The sequence below is a fragment of the Oryctolagus cuniculus genome, chromosome 8, assembly GCF_964237555.1.
Source record: "Oryctolagus cuniculus chromosome 8, mOryCun1.1, whole genome shotgun sequence".
Taxonomy (NCBI): Eukaryota; Metazoa; Chordata; class Mammalia; order Lagomorpha; family Leporidae; genus Oryctolagus; species Oryctolagus cuniculus.
Window position 1 is genome coordinate 131,559,034 of NC_091439.1, and position 21,006 is coordinate 131,580,039.

The 21,006-nt window shown below is 44.0% G+C and overlaps 1 protein-coding gene across 2 annotated transcripts in view; it reads right to left on the minus strand.

Annotated features, from left to right (window-relative positions):
• Window positions 1–21,006, minus strand: part of KLHL2 (kelch like family member 2) — a 121,526-nt gene that overhangs the window by 45,429 nt on the left and 55,091 nt on the right. For both annotated transcript variants that reach the window (XM_008273508.4, XM_070047275.1), the window contains one exon: window positions 6,691–6,853. In XM_008273508.4, coding sequence (XP_008271730.2) covers window positions 6,691–6,853 — 163 coding nt within the window. The remainder of the gene's footprint in view (window positions 1–6,690; window positions 6,854–21,006) is intronic.

Below are 21,006 nucleotides of genomic sequence, written 5' to 3' on the forward strand. Positions count from 1 at the left end.
TCAGAATCTATTTTTGAAGTATGCATACTGCATAGACGAGGCTGGTAATACCATTATTATAACCACTCACTCAGTACGAGTTGCTTTCAACAGGCCGGCGTTTTGTGGGCTTATTCTGACAGGTGTCTGTCTACCATAAGCAGCGACTCCTAGCCAAATTATGGGGGCGAGGGGACGGGATGACATTTTTGTTTTCCCGAAGATGTTTTCAGAATTTGTTTAATAAAGAATAAAGCATAATGGAAACATACCTAGTTTGGGTGTTAAGTTCACTATTACTGGAGAAGGACCCCCCACCCCCCACCCCCACCCCAGTAAGCAGGAGTTAACTCCTACTGAGCCTCACATGTATCACCCACAGCACTTTGGACAATGCCACACACAAAGAGGGTGGCTTTGGACCGAACAACCATTTGTTGTTGGTGGCTGGGAGAACTGGGGTCAGAGAGCACAGATTTATAAAGAAATACAAGAGAACGAGGGGGCCGAATATGGCAAGCACAAAGGTTGAAAACACTGGAGTTCCAAATACCAAAACATGTCCTGGAATTGTGATCGAAGGTGCCAAGTGTGCTTATGGAAGAAAGATGACAACTACAAATCTATCAAGAGGGAGCCTCTAGGGAGCCAAGAAAACCGATTTTGAAATTGCTGATGGCAGGAGAAACAAAGTATAGATGGAAAAGATAATCTAAATGTCAAAGGCAGAAGCACAGATGAGACCAAAAGAAGAGGCTGCAAGAGAGAAAGCCACAGCTTGTTGCTCCATCTGCAGTCCAGCTCCCTGCTAATGGCCTGGGAAAGCAGCAGAGGATGGCCCAAGTGCTTGGGCCCCTGTGCCCACCGGACTGGCTTCATATTGGCCCAGCTCTGGCCGCTGGGGCCATGTGGGAAGTGAACCAGAGAATGGACAATCTCCCGCTCTCTAACTTGCCCTTCAAATAAATAAGTAAATCTTTTAAAAAAAATAAATAAATAAAAGAAAATTATGCTGCAAGCTTCCCCAAAGGTCAGCTAGAACTAGAATTCAGTAGTTTCTCAAATTTCCATTATGGAAAAAAGTGAGGCATTGGAATGATTAAGAATCTGAAACTATTTTTTTTCCCTTAAATTGGTTTGAAATTCTTGAAACTCAACCATCAGCAACTCTTGGTTACCAGCAAGGAATGTTAAACAAAATTCGTATTTCGAGTTATAATTAAAACCTAATCTCCAAAAGAATCTGAACTGATGATGAGTTCAATTTTTATCTCCTCTATACTCATATTTTTTGGCCCATCATATTTTTTGCACCCTGGGAGGTGGCAAAGGATGGGTAATTGCTTGGGCCCCTGTCACCCACGTGGGAGACCCAAATGGAGTTTTCAGCTCCCGGCTTTGGTGGGGCTAAGCTCAGGCTGTGTAGACATTTGAGAAGTGAACCAATAGTTCAATAGATCAATCAGCTGATCAACCTGTCTTCTCCACCTGCCTTTCAAATAAGTGAAAATAAACATTTAAAATGTAAAGCAAAAAGAGCACACAGATTTTTCAGCTAAGAAAACCATCACTCAGGAGCAGAACAAAGGCCGACCACTGTCGAGGTGACCACGCTTCGGCACATGGAGACGTAAGCTGGTTGGTCGCCCTCGGCTGTCACCAGCTGTCTGCTCTCTGCGTGGAGAGAGAGAAGCGTGTGGATCACTGGGTCAGGCTGTGACTGCCGAAGCTATGCCTGCCCATCAGCAAGCCCTCCCCTGCTCGGACTCTGCCCTCCCCATCTGGCTTCTCAGGCTTCTACTCTCCCTAGAGATGTTGGTTTTAAATATTTATTTATTTGAAAGGCAGAGACAGAGATCTTGCATGCACTGGTTCACTCCCCAACTGCATACAACAACCAGGGCTGGTTCAGACTGAAGCCAGGAGCCCAGATTTTAATCTGGGTCTTCTGTGCGGGGGTGGGGAGTGGGCAGGGACCCAACAACTTGAACCATCGCCTACTGCCTCCCTAGGTGTGCACTAGCAGGAACAGAGCTGGAACTTAACCCCAGACACTCTGACATGGGATGTGGGTGTCCTAAGTGACAAATGTCCATCCTATTTATAATATTAAAATTAAGCATGAATTCATTGAAAACATTTCCATAGAAAACTTTAATTCTTTCGTATCTGTACAATTTAATTTGACTTATAATAGTGAATACTGGAAGACTCATTTCTAAGCTGCAAGAGAAAGCAATGAAGTAGATTCTATGTCTAGAATATCCAGTGAGCCTTCAAAGATGAGGAGTAAGTACTCTAGGTTCTGAAGCACAGTCACCCCGTGGACCAAAAACCACCCAGAGCGGTGGGCATCTGGCCTGGTGGTTAAGGTGCCCACATCTGCAATGCCAGTGCCTGGATGCAATCCCAGGCTCCAGCTCCTCACCCTAGCTTCCTGCTAATGCGGAACCGGGTAGACAGCAGTGATGGTGCAAACCGCTGCGTCCCTGCCATCCGCACAGGAAACTGTCCTGGCCCTTGCACGCACTTGAGGGTGAACCGTGGAGGTGAGCGCGCATTCTCTTCTTGTCTCTCTCTCCCTCATCTCTTTGCCTCTCAAACAGGAATGGAGGGAGGGAGAAGGGATGGCCGGAAAGGGGGACGGGGTGAAGAGCAAACTCACGTACTCCGGGTTCTTTGCTCACGTTACGTTTCTCTCCCTCAGCTCTTTTCCTCTCTCCCTTCCAATGCACCTATGAGGGTATTTTGAAAAGTTTGTGGGAAATAGAATGGAAAAATACATTTATTTTGGTATGACAAATGTTGAAACCCATGCAAAAGCACGGAATGTTGAAACCTTAGCTGAAACCATACCGTGTATCAACTCTTCTACTGCTCTGTTTCTTCCTTCCCATCTGTCCTTCTTTCCTTTCTTACCTAGCTAAGTCAGTCACAGGCCCACGACGGCGACAGGATCACAACAGTGATACTAACTCTCACTGCTGCTGCCTGCCTTCCTTCTCTCAGATCTTCTCATATGCTACATGACCTGACTTGTCAGTAACTTAGGAGTCTGGGTATATTTTCTGGATATTTTTCATACATAAAGAGCACAAAGATAACAAGTTTAAAAATAAATATTTTGTTTCTTGCAGAAAAAGAGCTACACAGGACTCCTTGCCCCTCATCTCTTGTCTACCTAAGATACAAATAACAATCAGATATTTTCACTATGAAGAACAACTGTTTCTCAGGACTATTCTGGATCATTTATTTTAGAAAGTTTGTCACAATGAGTTATCAACAAACCAAAAAATTGAAATATTCATGCTTTCATTATGAGATTTGTCTTTGTAATTATATTTGTTTAAAAATGTAAGAATGAGGCCGGCGCTGTGGCTCAATAGGCTAATCCTCCACCTTGTGGTGCCGGCACACCGGGTTCTAGTCCCGGTTGGGGTGCCGGATTCTGTCCTGGTTGCCCCACTTCCAGGCCAGCTCTCTGCTGTGGCCCGGGAGTGCAGTGGAGGATGGCCCAAGTCCTTGGGCCCTGAACCTCCATGGGAGACCAGGAGAAGCACCTTGGCTCCTGCCTTCAGATCAGCACGGTGCGCCGGCCACGGCGGCCATTGGAAGGTGAACCAATGGCAAAAAGGAAGACCTTTCTCTGTCTCTCTCTCTCACTGTCCACTCTGCCTGTCAAAAAAAAAAAAAAAAAAAAAAAAGTAAGAATGAAACATACAGATAAAATAACTGCTTCAAAATAACAAAAGTTTGTAAAAATTCATCAGGTTGTGACTTAACGATTTGTGTGTTTTTCTATATGTATATCAGATTTCATTAAAAAGTCTACAGATTAAAAAAAGAGGAAGGGGAAATATAAAGGGTTTCAGATGAAACGAGGTTATCCACAAGTTGACAACTGTTCAAACAGGTGAGTACTGTTCCATTTTTGTATATGTTTCTAACTTTTCATAATTAAAGATATTTTAAATGCTATTTATAAATCCAAGAAACTCAAGCAAATACCAGATTCAGAAGCATGGTATGAACGTGGGAAGTGCTTGAACCCCTGCTACCCATATGGGAGACCTCAGATGAAGCTCCTGGCTTTGGCCTGGCCCAGCCCCAGCTGTTGTAACCATTTGGCACGGAAGATGATCTCCGTCTCTCCACTTCATGCTATATAACTCTGCTTTTCAAATAAAGAAATAATTTTTAACAGTAAAATAAAATATAGTACACTAAAAATTTAAAAATCAGTATTTATATTTTTATGAAAGTGACAAGAATTTGTATTTTTAAAGAAATGTATTTATTTATCTGAAAGGCAGAGAGAGAGACAGAAAGAGAGAGAGATCTTCCATCTACTGGTTCACTCCCCAAATGGCCAGGAACTTCATCTGGATCTCCTACGTGGGTGGCAGTCACTAAAGCACTTGGGCCACCTTCTGCTGCTTTCCCTGGCACGTTATCAGGGAGCTGGATTGAAACTAGAGCAGTCGGGACTCAAACTGGCACTACAACATCGGAAGTTGGGGTCGCAAGCAGCACCTTAACTTACTGTGCCTCAATGCTGGCCTTGCCAGTAAATTTCCCACCAAAAAAAAAAAAACAAAAACAAAAACAACTGTTGGCATAATTATAATAAACAACTTGCACATTAATATCTGGAGTTCTATTTCTGGTAAGAAAATTTTCATGTTTTGTAGTACAATGTAATAAATTTAAGATTCTCAAATAGAAGAGAAATCAAATCTAACTCCTGAAAACACAGTAAATGAGTTGTTTCTGATATAAGTAAAACCATGAGTATTCATGTGAATTCTGGGTATCTGTTGCATTAATCCTCAGGTAACCCCAACCCACCCCGAAGTCAGGAATCTTTACCACTGTGGAGACAATTAACAACCTAGCAACTATATAATGTTGATGGTTGCTTCATACAGGAAAAAACTGCCCTAAATATTCGACCCTCCTTAGTTTTCTTAATATACATAACTTATAAGAGGCACATTATGGCTAGAATTTAGTGGAGTTTAGATTTAGAAGGAATATTTCTACTTGGCTGAGGAACAGAATTGGCCATATTAGAACATATCAATGAATTCACATTTATCTTTTAAAGGCTTTTTTTTTTTTAATATTTACCTACTTCATTTGAAAGTCGGAGTTACACAGAGAGAGAAGAGGCAGAGAGAGAGAGAGAGAGAGACAGAGAGAGAGAGAGAGAGAGAGAGAGAGAGACAGAGAGACAGAGAGGTCTTCCATTGGCTGGTTCACTCCCCAGTTGGCCACAGTGGCTGGAGCTGCGCCGATCGGAAGCCAGGAGCCAGGAGCTTCCTCAAGGTCTCCCGTGTGGCTGCAGGGACTCAAGGACTTGGGCCATCCTCGTCTGCTTTCCCAGGCCACAGCAGAGAGTTGGATCGGAAGTGGAGCAGCCAGATCTCAAACCGGTGCCCACATGGGATGCCGGCACTGAAGGCGGCGGCTTCACCAGCTACACCACAGTGCCGGCCCTTAAATGCTTTCAAAATGCTTCAACTCACTCAAAAGGACTACATGAACACTGTTATGTATCACAGCATTCCCAAATTACAGGAGGGCTGAGTTCTAAGAGCTCATCCACAATCAGCTTCCCCAAACTCAAATCACACTTTCCCATGGAAACCACTTTATAAAGGGTAACTAGGCCACCAGATCACCCCACAGGAATCTACGGAATTCAAATTTATCAGACTTCTTGTGCCTTACTGAAGCATTGCGTCTTTCTCCCAACTAACCACTAGGAAGATTTCTTTCCAATGCTAAGGTCTATGTACCGAAACTCCCTCCCTCACTACAGCAAGCATACTGCAGGAAGCAGTTTAGACACAGGGCCCTGCATCTGAAAGCTAGGGAAGTTGAGGATCCTGAGGTTATTATGGGGGCAATGACTGTAACTCCTCCTCCTGGGTTTTAGATGCAAGGTAGAATCTTGTAGGCAGGCAGGAGATTGTAATTTCTACCAGGTTTATCTTCACAGGAAGACAAATTAAAAAAAATTAGAAACATCCTAGTAATCACTTTTAATATGTATTTTTAAAAGTATACAAACTCAGAGAAAAACTGTAGGTTACCTTTATAAACTTGTATAACATGAATCTCTACTCCCTTACTGGAGATGCACGGTAGGTAGGGGAGCGATGAGAGTCAAAGTGATGACAAGAGCAGCAGCACACCAACTCCATCCCAAAGAGAAGCCAGCAGGCAGTCACAGAAACCAAGGTCTAAGGAAAGGGCTGCTCACATCTGGGGTTCACTTTTCTACTCCATGTGAATGTGATCTAGAGTTCTCTACTTTGAAGATGTTTTAAGCCACAAAGCTTATTTTCACAAATTCAAGAAAAAGGCATCAAAAATTGCAGAGATATAACTAACATGCACATAGTTTCTTACACAGCTATTAATCTGACGATGTGAAAGAAAAATACACAGGGATTCAGTATCTGCATAAAATTAGCCATTCCATTATTCAGGCTCCACACCAATGTACAGTTGCTTTTTTCTTACGTTTTCAATTTTGTGAGCATGTTTCTATTAGGCAGTGCTCTCATTAAAAGATTCTGGATCTATTTTTATAAAAGCCAGGTCTAGAAACATGACACAACTCTCCAGAGACCACTGCAGAATCAGGCAAGAACTCAAGGGTTCCAGACTTTGGCTTCATGCCCAGCTGATCGCACTTGCCTGCATAGGTGTTAGCCTTGTTCAAGAGGTCTGTGCACGCATGCATATCAGCAAAAGCCCGGATTCCTAGGCAGTTCACAGGGTGAAGCTGGGATTCCAAAAATTCACAGCAAGTCTTCTTCACATCCTGTAACTGTAACAGACCAGCTGCTGGGAGAAGTACCTGCAAGATACAGAGGAAGGAGATCAGGTGACCAGCTGGTCAACGGTCCCATCTCTCATTTATTGCCGCTACACAGGGGGGCACAAGAGGTCCAGCCATTCACATTCACACCCCAAAATTACACAGAAAACAAATGTAACAATTATTTGCAAAAATGGCGATGACTCTTCACTCTTCACTTTCTCCCTAATTCCCTTCAAGGGCCTCCTCTCTGTGGTCAGAGGAACACAGACACCAAATCATGTTAGATTAATGGTTCATTTTGTAAGGAAAAACAAAACGTTCCTGTTGAGTTGTGAAAACACAAAGCATTAGGATGCTAGAGGGTGCTATGGTTCAGTGAAACAGCTGGCTCCTTTGGTTCAAGCAGGCAGGAGCTGCAATGGTTTGTGGGAAGTGGGGGCAGGGTGACACACATCACAAAACGCCTCATTTTGCAGAGGCTTTTGTTTTGCCCTGTCTCAGTGATGCAATAAACTGTTTCCCTCAGCAGGTGGAACATCTGAAACCCAACAATCTCTAGCTACAAGCACACTGTTTCTCTAGAATGTGCTAAAAAACAACATAAGAGGTGACTACCTAACTGTAACTTAAATTTGTATTTTTTATTCAAATAAATAAGCAATTTTATATTACTTAAAGTGGTGGAATTTAACCAATGTCTTCACTATAAATCCTATATCCAACACTATCATTGCTTTTCAAATAGGTCAACAATGGAAACATTTTCCTTATTAAGTGAATTAGTAAGTTTTATGTTAAGGACCATATCTGAAAGTCAAATTAAGAAGAAAAACTTTACTTTAAAAAAGTTACTTAACATCTGCTTTCTTTTATGAAAGTCAAAAAAAAAAAAAACCCTTAACTATTAGAACAATGGTCAATTTTAGAAAAGATCACATTAGCATAAAAAAAACACCCTGTGAGTTCTTTCAGGAGTTCATTTACATATACACCATCCTTCAGCCCACAACACTGAGGTGCAAAGAGAACAGAGCAAAGAAATGGTGGTTTTTAATATCTTTTATGATGCTCCTGAATCTTCATAATAAGTTCTGAATGTGGAAAGAGAGCATTCATACCTTTCTGAAACACAAAATGCTCTTATTTTCTTAGAGAGCTCGTAAGCTTTCACTCTCAGATCTAAAGTGTGTGTGGCTGCACATGTGTGTGTATGTATACATGCATGTGTGCACAAATGAACAAAATTAAGAACTTAAAGGTGTGACTTTCTGTGTTTCAGCCCGACTTACCAACTACTAATAGTTTTCTCTGAAACAAAAGGAAACAGTATGTAGATAATGCCTTTTCCTTCTGACTTTAAGAACAATGAAATATAAATAATATTGCTCTAGCCAAAGCTATTGCATAATATGTACAGTGTGTTTCATTACTTGATGGGGATGGATCTCCACGGAAGGCTTTAATTTGTTGATAATTTTCCAGTCAGAGGTTTCCCTTTGCTGATATAATTGTACTCTGAAGCAAAGTAAAGAACATTCCAAGATGGTTAACAGTGCAGCCATTTAATTCAGCACACACATCCAGTCTAGAAAGTGGTCTTCAGAGTGATATTCAGTTTCTGGAATGATCACCCATCTCACCAGCATTTCCCAGAGACAACACTGTGTGGTACAGCAGTGTTCAAAGTGTTTGCTGACAGAAACGCACAGGGAAACCTGGTTCAGCAGAAACTGGCTGGCTCTTGCGCTGAGAGTATATGCTGGCTCAATTATGAACAATCTGTTTATTTCAATCAACATTACAAGCCCTTTAAAATACAGATACAGAAACATATGAACAACATCTCACACTTACAAGGTATTCACTACCACAGTAGACTAAATGTCCATCACAAGGAGACTGGTCAAATAACTACAAGCATCCATTCAAAGCAATGTTTTTTCTAGTCATTCAAAAAAAAGAGGACACTACACAAATGGGACTACTTCTAAGATACATTCTTAAGTGTAAAAAAAAGTGATCAGTGCATATTTTGCTATCACAAATGTACACACCTATATTTACATACATGTATCTACCTTAATTATATGTGCCTATATATTATTATTTTTTTTTTTTGACAGGCAGAGTGGACAGTGAGAGAGAGAGACAGAGAGAAAGTTCTTCCTTTACCGTTGGTTCACCCTCCAATGGCTGCCGCGGTCGGCGCACTGCGGCCGGCACACCACGCTGATCTGAAGCCAGGAGCCAGGTGCTTCTGGTCTCTCATAAGGATGCAGGGCCCAAGGACTTAGGCCATCCTCCACTGCACTCCTGGGCCATAGCAGAGAGCTGGCCTGGAAAAGGGACAACTGGCACAGAATCCGGTGTCCCAACCAGGACTAGAACCTGGTGTGCCGGCACCGCAGGCAGAGGATTAGCCTATTGAGCCGCGGCGCCGGCCTATAATATATTTTTAGTGGCAATGAGGAGTCCAGTGATTCCATGCTTGGTAAACTCATATTACACACCATGTAAATGTGAGTCAAAAGGGGCCAGTGCTATGGCACAGCGGGTTAAAGCCCCGATCTGCACACTGGCATTCCATATGGGAAATGAAAATAGCGAAACAACCACAGTGCTGCACTGACTTCCTAACTTAAATAAACAGCTGGTTAAACAAAAAAAAAATTTTAAATGCTCAGCTTTCAAATGTACCGTATTTCATGATCAGAAACGCTCTCAGACCAGTCTGGCATGACGGTGCAGCAGATTAAACCACCTCTTGTGACACTGGCATCTCAGAGCACTGGTTTTGAGTCCCAGCTGCTCCGCTTCCAATCCAGCTTCTTGCTAATGTACCTGGGAGAGCAGCAGATGATGGCCCAAGTGTTTAGGACCTTGCCCCATGTGGGAGACTCAGATGGAGTTCCTGGCTGCTGGCTTTCAAATGATACAGCCCTGAGCCGGCGCCGCGGCTCACTAGGCTAATCCTCCACCTAGCGGCGCCGGCACACCGGGTTCTAGTCCCGGTCGGGGCGCCGGATTCTGTCCCGGTTGCCCCTCTTCCAGGCCAGCCCTCTGCTGTGGCCAGGGAGTGCAGTGGAGGATGGCCCAAGTGCTTGGGCCCTGCACCCCATGGGAGACCAGGAAAAGCACCTGGCTCCTGGCTCCTGCCATCGGATCAGTGCGGTGCGCCGGACGCGGCGGCCATTGGAGGGTGAACCAACGGCAAAAGGAAGACCTTTCTCTCTGTCTCTCTCTCTCACTGTCCACTCTGCCTGTCAAAAAAAAAAAAAAAAAAAAAAAAAAAAATCAAATGATACAGCCCTAGCTGTTGCAAGCACTTTGGGAGTGAACCAGCAGATGAAAGATCTCAATCTTATGCTATCTTTCTCTCCCCACCTCTCTCGCTCTGCCTTTCAGATGAGTAACAGGAAGGCAGATAGATGGATAGATCTTCTGCCTTTCAAACAGATGGCTAGACCTTTGAGAACATAAAAAAACACTCAGAAAGCAGACAGCCTATAAGCTGGATGCCTTGGGATCAAATAAAATAAAATCTCCTGATTTATCTGTTAAGAAAACAAATCTTAGAGGGTTAAACAGCTAGATCAAGTCACACAGCTGGCCATGGAATGCTAGGCATATAATGAAATCAGCCTTGGGGCTGGTGCTGTGGTGTAGCAGGTAAAACCGCTGCCTGCAGTGCTGGCATCCCATATAGGTGCCGGTTCAAGACCTGGCTACTCCACTTCCTGTCCCGCTCTCTGCTATGTCCTGGGAAAGCAGTAGAAGATGGCACAAGTCCTTGGGCCCCTGCACCCATGTGGGAGACCTAGAAGAAGCTCCTGGCTTCGGATTGGCGCAGCTTCTGCTGTTGTGGCCATCTGGGGAGTGAACCAGCAGATGGAAGACCTCTTTCTCTCCGCCTTTCCTCCTCTCTCTGTGTAACTCTGACTGTCAAGTAAATAAATAAATCTTAAAAAAAAGAAATCAGCTGGCTATTTTGTTTATTGTTCTAATACCTTCAGGCCCAATTCTAGATGCAGAATTAGAGTGCTCATATAATTTCAAAATCTCCAGTATTCTTCTTCTTCTTCTTTTTTTTTTTTTTTTTTTTTTTGACAGGCAGAGTGGACAGTGAGAGAGACAGAGAGAAAGGTCTTCCTTTACCGTTGGTTCACCCTCCGATGGCCGCCGCGGCCAGCGCACCGCGCTGATCCGAAGGCAGGAGCCAGGTGCTTCTCCTGGTCTTCCATGTGGGTGCAGAGTCCAAGCACTTGGGCCATCCTCCACTGCACTCCCTGGCCACAGCAGAGAGCTGGCCTGGAAGAGGGGCAACCGGGACAGAATCCGGCGCCCCCACCGGGACTAGAACCCGGCGTGCCGGTGCCGCAAGGCGGAGGATTAGCCTATTGAGCCGCGGCGCCAGCCTCCAGTATTCTTCTTTTTTAAATATTTATTTATTTACTTGAAAGTAAGAGTTACACAGAGAGAGAAATAGAGGCAGAGAGAGAGAGAGAGAGAGAGGTCTTCCATCCATTGGTTCACTCCCCAGTTGGCTACAAGGGCCAGAGCTGCACCAGAAGCTTCTTCAGGATCTCCCACATGGGTACAGGGGCTCAAGGACTTGGGCCATCTTCTACTGCTTTCCCAGACCATAGCAGAGTGCTGGATGGGAAGTGGAGCAGCTGGGACTTGAACCAGCGTCCATACGGGATGCCAGCACTGCAGGTGGCGGCTTTACCCGTTACACCACAGCACCGGCCCCTTCAGTATCCTTCTAGGCCAAAGTAATTAAGACAAACAAGCACATCAACAACACATTCTTGAGTTGTCTCCATTGACTGAGTAATTACTTTATCAGACACTGTGCTAAGAACTTGGCAGCCAACATTAGCTCATTATCCCCATTAGACATTTGTGAATACAGAGGTCTGGAGAAGACCCCTAAGTCGCCCAAGGTCACACGCCTGGTATGGGACAGGTCAGGCCTGATGTGTGAGTGTATTAACCACAATGTGAATAAAGACTTTAGTTGGTTCACAGGTAAATGTTCTTGTGTCCTGAGTTAGAAATGTACCAGTCAGAAATGTATTTTTAAAGTTATCTCTCATTTATTTCAATAATATAGACATTTTTTGTAAGTAAATCTGTTAAAGCAAGAACTGAGTAAATGCACAGAAAACATCAAACGCCTACTAGCACCAGCACTGCAGAACAGACAGCAACACCCTGAAGCTGAACGACTGAAATTTGGAAAACTCTGATGAACTCTGAGCGCACATTTAACAGTCTCATCTCCTAATATGTGGCATCATTCTGACTCCTGTAGCTGTACATATCACCAGAAAAAATTTTATTTAATCTGGGCCTATCAGAATCCATGGCTTGTTTTCCACTGAAGCAGATAAACTGTATCATAGGCAGCAACGTGAGAAACACCTAGCAATGTCAAGAGGAGATTTCTTTTTTAGAATTCTGAGAAGAAGGTGGCTATTCTTTTAAAATTTATTTGAGGGGGAGAGAGAGAATGTTCCCATTCCCAGGCTCATTCCCCAAATACACACAAGGGCAAGGGCTGGGCAAAGGCTGAGGCCAGGAGCGAGGAACTTAATTCAGGCCTCCCACGTGGCTGACAGAACCCGTTACTTGAGCCTCACTGCTGCCTCCCAGGGTTCACATCCGCAGAAGACGGGAGTCGGGAGCAGCAGTCGGGAATCAAACCCAGGCACTCTGAAGTGGGCTCCGGCTGTCTTAACTGACAGGCCAAACATTCATCCCTTGAAGAGGTGATGTCTTGGTGCAGGGACCTGGGACACTCATCCCATAAAGGAGTGTCCGGGTCAGTCCTGGCTCTGCGTAATGATAGTGCTCACCCTGGAAGGCAGCTCAAGGACATGAGTCCCTGTCACCCAAAGGGCAGACCCAGATGGAGCTCTTGGCTCCTGGCTTCTGCCTGGCACAGCCGGGGGAGTTGCAGCCTCTTGGGGAGTGAACAAGTGGAGGGAAGATCCATCTCCCTCTCTCCTTACTTTCCTCCCTCTCCCTCATTCTTTGTCTCCCTCCCTCACTGCCTTAATAAATTAATAAACTAGCCGGCACCGCGGCTCACTAGGCTAATCCTCCGCCTAGCGGCGCCAGCACACCGGGTTCTAGTCCCGGTTGGGGCGCCGGATTCTGTCCCGGTTGCCCCTCTTCCAGGCCAGCTCTCTGCTGTGGCCAGGGAGTGCAGTGGAGGATGGCCCAGGTGCTTGGGCCCTGCACCCCATGGGAGACCAGGAAAAGCACCTGGCTCCTGGCTCCTGCCATCGGATCAGCACGGTGCGCCGGCCGCGGCGGCCATTGGAGGGTGAACCAACGGCAAAGGAAGACCTTTCTCTCTGTCTCTCTCTCTCTCTCACTGTCCACTCTGCCTGTCAAAAAAATAAATAAATAAATATCAAAAAAAATAATAAATTAATAAACTAATTAATTAAATGCTTTAAAATAGAAGAACAACAATGAAAAGGTGATTTCTTAATCTGCTACTCAGGTCACAAAAATATCTTGAGCAGTGTCATTCAAAGTCCAACAAATAAATGTATGTCTTTCAAAACTAATTTTTCTGAGAATTCTAGAGCAAAGAAAAAGTTGAACAGTGCTGTTTCTTATGTGAAGTCGAATTACACTGACAGAATACACTCCAAGCCACCAAGCTTTTGATCTAATGGAAATTTTCCATTTATTTATGCTTCACTGGTATCAAGCCCGAGACTGATGAAAATAACCCTGAGGCACTCTTAAGATCTTGAAGTGTATTCTCTAACATCAAAGAAAGAACAATTATAATGTGCTGTATATCTGAAAGTCAATGACATATTCTAAGAAGTCTAAACCCCATACAACACAAACACACTGAGACAGGGCTCCATTCCAAAAGCCAAAACAGGGCTCTCAGGTAGGACAAATGCAAAGCAGGCAGTACCCACACAGGGCTCTCCACCCTGCTCCCTGCATCTCTCTCCTTCCTATCCCATCAACCGAGCCTCGAAGCCCCTGGTGCTCCCACTGCACACGCACCCCTTTCAAGTCACTATGAAGAGCAGTGCTGCATTTGCTTGCCAGCACTTACACTGTAGGACTGGATGGATCTTAGGTATTTGTTCGTGTGTTGATTCTCTTTGTCCCTGCAAAGGAACATAAGCTGCACACCGGTAGGCCATTGTCTGTTGTACCCCCTTGCTGTATCTTCAGGTCCTAGAATACCTAAGTGCCCCATAAGTGAGTCATCCTGAATACAAATTAATTTTTTACTCCCTCGTACATTTGCATTTTGAAAGGCCAGTTTAGGATATCTTTTGAACCAGAATTACATACCCCACTTCTCAAAGTGCCTGTGCGTGGGACATTTCTCGAGTCCTACCTCGAATCATCCTAGCCTACCTCTCACTCAAGCCGCCACTGCAGTGACAGGTCCAAGTGAGCTTTGTTCACCTGGCACGCCTCTGGCTTCCTACCCCTGACTGCAGTACGACACTGGGGCTTCACACCTGTGTGACCTGGAGGCACAGGGCACAGCACCGTGGGGCCAGCCTCAACCACTGCAGAATGGTCAAAGACAAACGCTTCCCCTCTCATGCCCAAGCAGACAGTTCCAGGGCACAGTTCACAAGGCTCCCTCCAAAGGTCCTAGTGAGAATAAATGTGTCATTTCTGGTTGTGGCCAGATCTTTACTTTTGAATTAGTTTTCTTCAAATCGCCCATTCGCCCACAGTTGTTCCCTGGGAATGGTTCCCAAATTAACGACACACAAGCTTTGCTTTCTGAGCAGCTCCAGGCAATTGTATTCCACAATGGAAGGAATTGTCAAAGTGGAGATACTTAGCCACAGCAATGCTAACTGAATGTTAATTACAGTGTTGTTGTAATACAAAAGTTGAAAAGAACTTAGATGTCCAATCACAACAGACAGATGAAGTCAAATCTATAAAATCAAAAAATTGACAATAATTGAGATAAAATTTTCTGATTTATCATTTCTTCATGATAAAAACACTCAAAACCCTTTCTTCTAGAATTTTCTTTTTGTAGAAAAAGATACAGTGTATTATCATTATGTATATTCAACATAATGTGTAACAGAACAACAGCACTTCTTTTTCCTATCTAACTATAACTTACAGAACCTGTTCCCCATCCTTCCCTCACCCCTGCTACCAAGCTTCTGGCAACCGCTATGGGGTGCCCCTCTGAGTGAGATCATGCAGGCCTTGTCTTCCCGCACCTGGTGTATTTCACTTACTGTATCCAGGTTGATGCAAACGGCGACTTCATCCTTTTTAAACATGGAATAAAGGGCTACCCTGATTAGAACATTATACAATCAAAACATCACATCAAACCATACAAGTATGTACAATTTTTACATATGCATCAGCTAAAAATAAAATAAATGAGACAACTATTTAATGACTTGGGGGAATTTTTCCTAAAATATTTAGTATAAAAACCTGGCTTCCTAAACAGAATATATAGTACGCGCTCCTTTTTCATAAATACACACATATAAACACTGAGACGGTATTAGGTGGATATACTGTAATTGTCACTAACCAGAGGTCTGTGGTAACAGAGATCTTCTAAAATTCTCCCCAGTGAATATGTGTCATTTATATGGTCATACATTATTTAAAAGAAAGTCAGGGTGGGGATGTCAGTTAGGACACCCATACCCCATACTGGAGTGCCTGGGTTTGATACCAGGTTCCTGCTCCTGATCCCAGTTCCTGCAAATGCACACTGTGGGAGGTAGCAGGTGTTGGGTTCCTAGGAACCACATGAATGGAGTTCCAGGTGTTAGCCCCGTCTGGCCACTGTAAGCATCTGGGGGGTACACTAGAAGATGGGAGTTTTCTTACTTTGTCTTTATTTCACGAAGAAAGAAAGAGAAAGTAAGGCAGAAGCAAGGAAGGGAATGCATTTCTGGATCTCTAGAATTTCAGCCCTGTGGCAGTGGGTGAGGAGTCCTATTGAAGGCATTCAGCCTCTCCTGTGCCTATCATCACACTCCCAAGAGAACGTCTCCCTTTGGCCTGTCCTTGCAGTATGACGAGTCCCAAAGGCCTTTGACTATCAAGCTGGTACTGTGCAGAACAATTAAGAAGGCTCGCCATGTTCCTGTGAATAGTAAAATCATTAAATATCTGGAGAAACATGCAGAAGAACACAGACAGCTGAGTAACTAAACCTAACCAAAAAATGTTACCACTCTGTAAAATAGGAAAAACATTTTTCAGTTAGATTTGTTGACTTCCAACATATGGAGACAAATAAAAGGCTACACATTTTATACTGTAGAGACACTTTTGGCAATGAAAAAAGTGGAGGAAAAAGCCGTCATTGATTAGTGAAGACAAGCAGAATATTAGACAGAGAAGACACCCAAGCCAAACAATTAGCATCTGTATGACACTCTTAACACCAGCTGCACATTTTAAAGTAAGATGCTTTCATTCCACTTCATGTTATCTGACAAGCCAAATTATACATAAGATGTTTTGCTTAGACAAGTACACTCCCACATGGCTATTAGGATCTGTAGTTGATTTTCAGCTTGGGCATTAATTCCATAGAGGGAAATAATTTATGTAGTAAGTCTTTTCAACGCTAAGCCATCACTAGTTTACTAGGAAGAGACTACCAATGGTCTGACTGCTCTGTATTTATAAGGCTTCCTGATGCCTAAGAAACAAGCAAACGTGAAACCCACGGTTCAGTCACCACTGACTTCACTGTAAGTGCACCGATGAAGAAGCAGGTTTTGGAGCAGGCATTTAGTCTCCCACTTAGGATACCTGCATCCCACAGCCCACAGCCCACATCCGGGTACCCAGGTTTGACTTCCAGCTCCGAAAATGCAGCCCCTGGGAGGCAGCAGTGGTAGCTCAAGGAACCAAGTTCCCAAAACCCCACACGGGTGACCTGGACTGTGTTCTTGCTTCCTGGCTTCAGTGCCACCCCAGTTCCAGCTGTTACAGGTATCCAAGGAGTGAACCAGATGAGTGGTCTCTCTCTCTCCCCCTCAAATATATTTAAAATACGTTTTTAATAATTCCCCAGACATCTTCTATTTACCTCAGCAGTACCTGGTACTGCATGCCAGGAATGACCAGGAAACAAACAAGGTAGCACTGTCTAAAGCACGTGAACACAGCGGAGAATCTGCATGTTGTTGGACACGAAACATAAGCTGTAAGTTCCATTAATATGCATCTCCTAAAATCTGCACTCAGTCCTCAATTTATAAATAAATCATGTTCCATGAGGTTACTTCTTCAACCGACTTCACCCGCTTGCCACTCAGTTATTCTAGATCAGTACTATAAATGGTTAAACCTCAATGTCAAGAATACACAGCACCTGACCGCTGTGACCCTGGTGGGGGGGGGGGGGCAAGGTGCAGGAAAGAAGAGGAAGACCGTTTCCTTCCCCTTTCTGAGATGTAGAGCTAGCGGGGTGCACAGTTTTGAAACAGGAAACCTTCTGTACTTCGTATGCTGCCAACTCCTTATTTGCACTTCCACATCTAAGTCTCTTAATATAAGGGGCAAATAACATTCCTGACTTTTCAAACGCGGTACATGGGTACAATTCACAACTGTGGGTGATAATCAACAAAACAACTGGCAAATGTCACTGCCAAACCATTTATCTGCACTGCCTCATTTTTATAGCTGTCACTTTCCAGACCCAAGGAGAGTCCACAGCCGCTCGGGGCACTGCATTACTTTATTACATACAAGTCCATCCCTCTTCCTCCCCACTCTCTCACCCTCGTGCCCTTTGTTCTATGCTTGCTCTGTTCTCATCTTCCTTCTAAACTGATTTATAACACTCAGACGCCCCCCAAAATTACCAAGTTTACTCCAAAGAGGCTTTTTCGAGGCTGAAGAAGTTGCTACCAATTTTTAAAGATGGTTTCTATCCATGATGCCTGAAAAGGCAGAGGGGGATTCAGTGACATAATTGTTCAGTATCTTAATAGTGCTGTGGGTCACTGGGCATACACATTTGTTAGAACTTGGCAAACTGCAAGTAAGATCTATATGTATGTTATACTTAAGTAAGGGGGGAAATGTGTACTTAAACCCCACACTAAGAGATCAACCAAGTAAATGGATGGCATTAAAAACAGGAAAGAAATAATTTTAATTATTATTTGCTTTCATTTTTTTAAAAGGCAGACAGACAGAAATCTTCCATCTGTTGGCTCACTCCCCAAATGCGCACAACAGCAGGGGCTGAACTAGGCCAAAACCAGGTGCCCACAATTCAGTCTGAGTCTGCTACCTGGGTAGCAGGAGCCCAAGTATTGGAGCCATTGCCTGCTGCTTTCCAGGAAGTTATACTGGAAGTAGAGTAGTGAGGACTCGAACCAGGCACTTCAATACAAGTGTCCTATGTCGCTCCCCCTCTTCGTGGAGGAACGACACAGGACCCTGCGCTGTTCTTTTCGTCTGCTCGGCCCTCCCCGGGTTTGCTGCTGGTTCTTCCCGGGTTGGCTACCGACCCTTCCACCTCCGTGGAAGGGCGGTTCCCCCTGGCCACATTCCCCACTTCCGCAGGGGAGCGGCACACCGCCGGCCGGCTCTTCTCGGGGGCTGCACAGGTGTTCCCTCAGATGTTCCCCTTAGACGTTCCCCATAGATGTTCCTCTGTGCATGCCGTCTCTCTCCTCCTTTATAGTCCTCTTCTGCCAATCCCAACTCAGCTGCCCACACGCCGAGTATGCTGCTCTCCAATCAGGAGCAAGTCCTACAGTTTATTGGTTGAACTGGAGGCAGCTGTGCGGAAGCTGTTTACTTCTCTCCCAGCGCCATATTGTGGGAGAGCAGATGCATAGAATAAGTCTTAATTCCAGTAACTCAGTCCAGTCCGGGCTGCTCCCCACATCCTAAGTGGCGACTTAACCACTGCACAAATGCCTTCCTTGGAAAGAATGAGCTTTTTTAATCATAAATGATAATCCTAACAGAATCCAAAATAGGAACTAAATTTTAAAAAAGAATGTATTCACCTGACCAGATTTCTAAAATAACATTCACAAACTTAATTTAAACCAACAGCTTGGGGAAGGCACTGGCATAGGATGCCACTTGGGATGTCCACACCCCCTACACAAATGCCTCCTGCTAATGCACACCCTGGGAGGCAGCAGGTGTTGACTCAAGTAGTTGGGTCCCTGCCACCTCCATGGAAGACCCAGACTGAGCTCCTGGCTCCTGGCTTCCATCTGCTCCAATCCCAGCTACTGTCAGCACTTGACAATGAACCAGCAGATAGGCGCTCTCTGCCTGTGTCTCTGTATGTGTCTACCTTTCAAATAAGCTGATTAAATTAGTGATGCAATTTTTTTGGGAGCCCCAGTAGCCTCTATATATATTAGTAATACAGCTACAATTATTTTCAAAAGAAATGAACTTTTTATAAATGACATATCCAGAGGAAAGACACAAACACAAGTAAACTAGATGATAAGAAACACATTTATTTTACTAAACCTAACAATGAGATTAAGATATCAAAGTCCAAAGGGTAATACTATTTTTTAAACATCGCATGTCAATAATGTTAGGGTTTATAAAACCTTTGGCTGGTCTCAAATTAAACAAGCAAGAACCCTAGACAGTTTAACAACTTCAGACTCTCATTTGGAGTGGTGGTCCCAGGCCCTGGCAGTCAGCCAGCTATAAGGCATTGTCCCCTCCGGGCTCACAACCCAAAAATACGAAGTAACAAAGATCAAGAGAAAAGTCCATGCGTAAAGGACTTCAGTTTCTACTTCCTCATTCCTGTTCCACTTACTACACTGCAGCAGGAAGATGCAAAGTCACAACCAGGATGTGGTCATTATCATTCATCAAAATAAATGCCTTCTACATACCACATAAAGCTACCTGAAATCTGAACCTCAGATGACGTCACTGCGCAGACATCTCAGATTTTAATGGCACAAAGCCACAACCAGTAACTGAATCAGTCCTGCTGCTGGAGCACCTGGCTTTATCTCAAACAAAAACTTCTAAAAACCACATCAAGTGTGATATTCATGTATTTTGTAAGATGTTCTTATAACAAGGACTCTAGGTTTTCTCAAACTACCTGAACTCAATGGGCTTTCCATATTAAATTTTACAAAGTAAGCTTTTAATTTGTGTACTTTTTAAAAAATTTACTTATTTGAAATGAAAGGGAAAGTAACAGAGAGAGAGAGAGACACAGAAACAGTGATCTTCCAGCTGCTGGTTCATTCCCTACATGCCCACAACAGCCAAAGCTGTGCCAGGCCAAAGCTAGGAGCCAAGAACACCATCTGGGTCTCCCATGTGGATGGCAGGGAGCCAACTCCCTTTACCACCATCCACTGCCTTCCCAGAAGTATGGGGAGGAAACTGGATCAGAAATGAGAAGCAGGGACTGGAACCAGCACTCCAATATGGGATACAGGCATTCCAAGTGGCAGCTTAACCCACTGTCTCTTGATACTTGTTCCACTATATACTCAACTTAGGTAGAACAAAACATAACTGGAATGACTGGAGAATGGATATTCTATTTGGTCAAGTATTTTTATTAAAATTTATCAGGATTACCAAATTTAGACTTAAAACATAATAGAATGAAGAACATCAAGACTCAACTGTAAATAATTTAAAATTTTATGGCTCTTGAAAATAAAGTCATCACTGTCCTGGTAAAGAGACAGAATACCAGGTTAACAGGTTTCTAGGCATTACAATGCAGGATTAATTCACTCCAGTGATAGGGGTTCCCATCAATAACCACTAATCCTGACGGTTTGATTCAAAAGGTTTTTATGTGCTTTTTTAAGTGTTAACCTATGTTTTTCAAACATGTCATCTGCCACCCCTTTTGCTCTCAAAGGACTTCCTCTTTATCTCAGAAGAGAAAAACTGCATGAAAGGAAAAGCGGCAATCCCTCCTTTGACTCCTCCGGGAAAAATACCACTTTTCCTCCAGCCACCTCATGTCCACCCACGGAGCAGGCTGCTATGGATCCAGGGTCTAGACAGTGCTACCATCAGCTAAAAATGTTGTCTCCACGCTCACTCAAACACTCAGAATTCATGGGTGCAGAGAACTCTACAGAACATTGAGAACTGTCATCCTTCAGTCCTGACTCAGACTGTACCAAGTGAGGAAG